This window comes from Berghia stephanieae, chromosome 5 (assembly GCF_034508935.2).
Source record: "Berghia stephanieae isolate SIO BIC M18660-M18661 chromosome 5, UCSD_Bste_1.3, whole genome shotgun sequence".
Taxonomy (NCBI): Eukaryota; Metazoa; Mollusca; class Gastropoda; order Nudibranchia; family Aeolidiidae; genus Berghia; species Berghia stephanieae.
Genome location: NC_088364.1, coordinates 80,026,343 through 80,033,842, shown reverse-complemented (window position 1 = coordinate 80,033,842; position 7,500 = coordinate 80,026,343). Strand labels below are relative to the sequence as shown.

Here is a 7,500-nt window from a genome sequence, read left to right as displayed (position 1 = left end):
TTCACACCAAAAGGGACCGAGATCAATTCCGGGTGAAGTCAGCATTTTCTTTCTGACACCCCTGTTCCCCTGAATGGGTAGCTGCGTCTGTTAGATTTGGCGGAAAGTACTTTGCGATATACTAGCGTCCTACCCAAAGGATAGCATACACTTGCTATTGTCCGTTTCACGCTATAGAAACCGGAATAAACTCCGATTCCATGGGCTGAATGGCTCTGAAGGACTACAAAGAAGTTATAGAAAATGTGGCTAATTTTGTGATATCGACAAATGTTTATTATTGATTATAGGCCATGGGAATTGGGTTATTTATTATTCAAAGGGCAATGAATACACATTAGAGGAATAGTAAAACACCATTTCCCATTTCCGTTACATCATATTTGCATTATACATTTACACTTGTAATTGATATTTAGAAACTAAATATTATGGAGGGTATTGATTTATCATTACGATCCTACTAAATTGAGAAAAGAGAAAAAGATGAAAAGAAAGTTAGAGATAGATAGATAGATAGATAGATAGATAGATAGATAGATAGATAGATAGATAGATAGGTGGATAGATAGATGGATAGATAGATTATATTGAGAGAGATAGAGAGAGAGAGAAAGAGAGAGAGAGAGAGGGAGAGAGAGAGAGAGAGAGAGAGAGAGAGAGCGAGAGAGAGAGAGAGAGAGAGAGAGTGGGGCGAGTGAGCGAGATAGATAGAAACACACACATCATACACACACACACACACACACACAGAGAGAGAGAGAGAGAGAGAGAGAGAGAGAGAGAGAGAGATGGTGTTCTTTCAAAATCACATTAAAGTTGACAATATATTATAGAAGTGTATCTTTTGATTAAAGCATCTTTAAATGATAAAAAAAAGACATTTAAAGTAAAATGCTACAAACTCGAAAACAAATTTAGAAATTTGTTTAAACAATTTAATGTTTGTTTGTTTTTGTTTTTTAATATAAAAGACAGTTTCAAGAACTATGAATGGATTTGAATGTGGAAATCAAAGAATTGATTTCAAAACGAATAAAAGAAACTTGTTGAACACGATATTGTAATGTAAACAAACGTGCATAATTCATTGTTGACGTTTTATTCCCTATATCAAACGAACGTGGAATCAAACAGTTGCACTGATCGTATACGACAACGGCCTGTCATCTCGCTAATATTTACTGTTCTCTTTTACTTTAAAGTATTTGAATTTTTTCAATTTTATTATGGCCTATTTTTTAATAGGAGTGTTGAATGGTTTACATATACCTACGTGCTCATATTTGCAGGTCTGATAACCGAATGTAATTATGGGCTTGTTTTAATGTATAATGTATAGAATTTTGTAATGGTTCGAGAGTATTCACATACACATTTTAATCTAAAATTGCTAAAGATACTACTCGTAGATAATAGATTTTAAGGTGCACTAGATATTCTTTGCTTTAATATACATATTATATATGACGGAGCATTCATTGTAAATCAATAATATGAATGGATTAATATTATTATTATTATTATTATTATTATTTTTATTATCATCATCATCATCCTCATCATCATCATCCTCATCATCATCATCATCATCATCATCATCATCATCATCATCATCATCATCATCATCATCATTGTTATTTTTCTTCTATGCTTATATTAGCGTCTCCCTTTTTAATATATATATATATATATATATATATATATATATATATATATATATATATATATATATATTATATATATATATATATATATATATATATATATATATATATATATATATATATATATCAAAGGACATGCAATGTGCAATGTTCATTATATTATTGCTACTTATCTTTTAAGGGCATTTTAGGAACATTCAGTCCATTATAAAGCCCTACCAGTGATATGATATGACATGATATGATATGACATGATATGACATGATATGATATGACATGATATGATATGATATAAAAACAATTTGGACTGTCAGACTTGTAAATAACAACGCACCGGTTTTAATTTATAAGCATATTTTTGCTCTTGTTCGCATTTCGTTTTCATATTATTCCCGCCATGTCACATGTCTTACTTTTCTGTTACTTGACGTAACTATTTCTGTCACCCAGACAAAGTTGGAGACTAAAATAAAATTTTTCATTGACCAGAATCTCGATATCATTTCTTTCATAGGATTGAAAGATTAAACTTTTTTATACAATGTAATATCCACCAAATGTAAGTCGCTATTAGAACATCAGAGAGGGACGGACTCGAACCCTGGAGCCTCCGGTCCGAAGACAAGTGTACATACCACAAGACCACGCACCGCACCCAATAGGCTTTAACAGTCGTGACGTCACTTCCCTCGTAATGACACATAGTAACTTAGTTACTGGTTCCAAACTATCGGAACAATGGTGGACTCCCTTATGAAATACTTCTCCAACGAGCATAAAAGTGTATCCAGAGGAGTAAAACATTATAAATCTGATCATGTTTTGACTTTTATACATTCTGATCACATGACATAAAAAAATCTAGCCAGCATGAAGGATAGCAAGTACCGATTTTCTTTGTTAAGAACCAAGCTGCTCGTTGCTGGGCGGACGTGACGTCAGACTTTTGAATATTATTGTTGAGCATCAATTCAAACTTCTCCTGTGCGTTGTCACTAAGTTGATGTGAATAGTAAATGGTTTTGACTGCCAATAATCTTATCTCTTAAGTACTAAACATCAATCGGATTGGTTGTGTATGAACAAATTATCTTATCAAGCAGCGTGTGGTGCCACGAGCTCAAACTTTGTTTACAGTCTTTGATAAACTATTATTTATGTCTATTTTACTCGACAATTATCGTGTCATGAATCTATTTACCTGATGTTTTATTTGTATGTTTTGTAATCTTCCCTCAGATAATGCGTGCCAGACACCTTACAACTCCGGCTTTCATGTTGTAACAGTTTTACAATGTGGCAAGACACTCAGTCAACAGCAATAAACTCATAAAAATGCCCTCAAAGCCCTTGAGATTTCTTTACTCGAAATATGCCGGCCACGCACCGGTCACCGGAAACGGAAATGACGTCTCAGAAAATGGAGGAGTCAATGGTTTTACGACTATTCTTCCTGCTGCCAATAACTTGTCAACCGAGATCCCGATTACACAGGGACAACTGCAAAGACTGGGCAGAGAATTTACCAAGTTGGAGCGGATTAACATGTTCTTTTCCATGTCTCAAAACAACTATGATGGTGCTAGTCAGGATTATTCATCAGTTGGAAGTGCCAGTACAAACGGTAGGAGTGGGATATCTAGGCGAGAACGGACCTTAAACGTTTCTCCTGTTAGATTTCGTTCAAAAAGCCAGGAGTTTCAAAGTAAGTACAAGTTGGCGCTGACTCGTCATTCCCCCGAACATAAAATAACTCATTTACCTCAAACGAACGAAGAACTGGAAGATTCTGTTACGAACAATGATAAGATAGGCGACCGGTTACCGCTTTTAGCCTCCAAAAGTAGCGTTATTAATACTGGGCAAAATGGCGAGAAAGTGATGGAAATAACTATGCAAACAAGAAATTCCTTTAGAAAATCAGTGCTCCCTTCCAAAGGCATAGCGTCTCATTTTTCTACAATAACTAACAAAAACGATAATGATGAAAGTAATATGAAACGATGTGGAAGTTTAGACAGTGTGAAGTCATTTCAATCGGTGCAACTTCGTCATCAGAAAACAGAACCTCAACAAGAGGCTAATGATAAAAATCGGCTATTGATTGACAAACTCCCGAGGTGTCAGTCCAGAAGTCCAGCTGACGATGACAGATTGGATTCCAGTCATTACCAATATCTCCTAAACGATTTCTCTTCAACGTCAGTATCTTCTTTGTGTTCAGTCAAGTCAGACCCAGCTTCATCTCAGTTTTCTGCGCGTGCGCATCGCCCATCCACCACGCGAACATGCTCCACTAACCACAGGCTTCGTGACATTTGGGCATGCAGCATGGATTCCGATAGATTACATGGAACTTCGACTAAAACAAAAAGTCGTCATAATAGTGTAAATAATAAATCTCCGGAAACTCAGTGGCCTCCTCGATATTCCATTATTCCGTCATGGCCCAGTTATGAAGACATTAAAACGTTGAACAGCTGTGGGGATCACCATAACATCATCACGCAACTTTACCGAAAGGAAAATAGATGGTCGCGGGAAAGAAACAGCACGTTGATTTATAGAAACAATCATCTAACCATGAAATACCCCAATCTCCACCAACAGCCGATACACGTTGTACCCTCTCATACCACCATGGAATGTGCCATGTGCAATTTATACAGCCAACGAGCTGATCCTACCGCTTGCCCACCAAACAGTCCTATGGTGAATTGTCGTGACCACAGCAATCACCACGACCACGAAAGTCGTCTTAGTACTAGTTACAGCATTCATGTCAATCATGGCACACCTACAAACAATACTGCACCATCTTCAGTTTTGTCCAAACAGAGATCGACCACAACATCTGCTCTATCTCGAGAACCGTCCAAAATGACAAGTTTTCGTAAAAACTCGCAATATTCCGTCGGAGATCCCAGTTCCTCTGTGCCTAGCAGAAGTGTCACAGCCAGTCTGCCCACTAGAGACAAAATCAAAGGTACACCCGTTGTACCGTCTAAACGGGTGTCTTTCTCAGGAAAAACTAAAGCGGATAAAATGTCTTTCACTTGGGATACGTGTAAAGTTGCTTATATCAAAGCCAATGTTTAGTTAATGAGTTTATGCTCTATGATTTATCTTTGATTCGGAAACGTGAGATTTAAGAACCCTCGTGATTTTACAAAGTATGGGCCATGCAAATGGTGCTGATCGAAGCTCGAAGAAATAAATGACAATGTGAAATTGAATATAAGCTTCAATTTAATATACGAAAACAGATAAAAATGGCCGTTTCGGGTTCCCCCTTTCCCAACAAAACAGGATGAATGAAATTTAATTGAAGCTTACATTCAATTTCACATTGTCATTTATTTCAAAATATGGGCCAACATTTTGTGTTTATTAATTGTAAGGACACAGGGTACTCTCCAGCAAAATTTGTCTTTTTTGTCCAAGCCAATTTGAACAGATTAGCCATTTCAACCCAGGTGTGAATGAGTACATAGCCATTGTTTTGAAATTTCTCCTTATATACACTTTGCATTTTCGAGACAATACTTTAACTTTACACATGGCAATTTTATAAAACTGAGCTCAGAAATATGAGCATTACCTAACATAGTGTTCCAAATCTTTCAATAAGAGATATAAAGACTGTCACAATGAATTGTGTTTTATTAAACAACAAAAAATGGAATGTTTTGCTTTCTTTGCATATAAATATTTCTTCTAAAGATTATGCTTCATATTCTATTTTCTACACAGGTCTATTGAAGAGGATTGATAAAAAAAAGACAAACAAACAAAAACAACACAAAAAAACCCCCATATTAGTTCCGCCACACAAGTTGAAATGATACTAAACCGCCAGAAGATGCGGACTGTGAAAAGTAATAAATAAAAAAATAAATATAACAGCTTCAAAACAGAACAAAATACCAAACACGGAACGTTTCTAGTTCAAAACCCTTCTTCAATCAACAGCAACAAAAAACAAAAAAAAAAACAAAACAAAGAAAAAACAAAAAAAAAGAAACAAAAAAAAAAACAAACAAACGAAAAAACAAAAATAAAAATCCAAAAAACAAACAAAACAAAACAAAACAAAACAAACAACAATAACAAAAACAGTTAATACATAAATACAATCCATTAGAAGGGTCTATCTTGGGTCTTAAGTAATGTATTTATGTTTTAACTGTTCTTTTTTTGGTTGTTGGCTGATGAAGGATTTTGATACCGATTTTGATGTGTTTGGCATTTTGTTCTTTTTTTAAAAAAAAAAAAACTGGTATATTCAGTTTTGTTTATTACTCTTCACACAAATTGACGATTGAAACACTTGTTTCCTTTCAATTTATTGTATTTGAGATACAAAAGACGTATTTTGCCAAAAGGGCTGACACAAAGTACAAATGGAAATCCATAGAAATCACAGACTGGGGCTTTGAATTTTATGTAATGATAATAAGAGAATTGCTTTCAGATTTTCTATTGAATTAAAGGGGTAGACAAATTTCATTTGTTAAAAATGTCAATTATAAATACACTATTCTGACGTGTACTTATTTTCAGGTCTGATAACCCAGATTGTTTTGGGCTCATTGTTGAAATTAAATACTCTCAAAGCAACTCAAATTATTGTCCATTACATATAATTACATAATAATTATATAATTGCACATAATTATGTTGGGTCATCAGACCTGAAAATAGGACTACGTCGGAATATTCCAAAAGGAAACAACGCAGTCAAATGATTCGATTATTATGTGATTTAGCCGCATTGACCATGACCTAAGAGTCTGCTCCACAGGGAGTGTGTTCGGTGTTGGAGCGACAAGCTAGGATGATTATGATGTTGTGTAACAATCCATTTATCTGTCGAGCGGACGTTCTTTGCAGTTTATTACTTCTATTGCCATTCATGTAAACTAAATTGTAAAACAGCATTAAGCATTTTGATATCCGTTTAATGTCAATATAATATGAAAATAGAACTGATGCATTTCTTCTGTTTCCAAATGTTTGACTATTTATTTATTTATTTTTATGCATTTATTTTTAAAATCATTTTAAAGAAGGATTGCAGTGCCCAACGATAGCAGAGTGTCTCGAAATTAAAAATCCAGTAATAGCATTAAGACTAGGTCAGCATTACGGCATTGTATTTAAAAAAACAAACTTACCAATGCACCATATCTTCTATGAAAAATATATTTATGTGTAGACTAGATATATCTAAATAACAGCAGTTTGCATCAATAATTGGAACAAATTGTTCTACCATAGTTCAATAAATGATGTCATCAAATTATGATGCTTTAATCTAGGTCAATGTATGTTTCAAATCACCAGTTATTATTCAACATCTTTTTAATGTAAACCGTTTTATGAGGAAGAGGACCATGAATGTAATTAATTATAAAACATGGTGTAAAATGTGTCAATATACAATAAATAGCAATAAATGAACCAAATCCAATGACGTAGTCGTTCAGGACACACGAAGCTAGAGTTTATCCCGGTTTCATAAGCGTTAAATAGCGACGTGTTTTGCAATGAAGTGCACGTTGGACAATGGCAATGATGTTCTTTGGAAGAAAAGAAATCTAAACTAAAAACCCAGTTATCCAATCAATGCCGGATAGAGAGGAGATGGGGTCCAGAGATATATATCTTGACTCACTTGGGACCAGTCCCGTATGTCTGTGAAGCGAGTGCTTTATTAACTGAGCTATCGGACCCCCATTGTCAATAATATACTATAATATATATATATATATATATATATATATATATATATATATATATATTATATATATATATATATATATATATATAT

At 34.4% G+C, this 7,500-nt stretch overlaps 1 protein-coding gene across 1 annotated transcript in view; it reads left to right on the top strand.

Moving 5' to 3' along the window:
* The window catches only part of LOC144973676 (uncharacterized), a 10,401-nt gene extending 3,001 nt beyond the window's left edge, over positions 1-7,400 (top strand). Inside the window, exon 2 of the mRNA XM_078916443.1 lies at positions 2,907-7,400. Coding sequence (XP_078772569.1) covers positions 3,003-4,766 — 1,764 coding nt within the window. The 5' untranslated portion in view covers positions 2,907-3,002 and the 3' untranslated portion in view covers positions 4,767-7,400. The remainder of the gene's footprint in view (positions 1-2,906) is intronic.
* Positions 7,401-7,500: the final 100 nt, after the last annotated feature.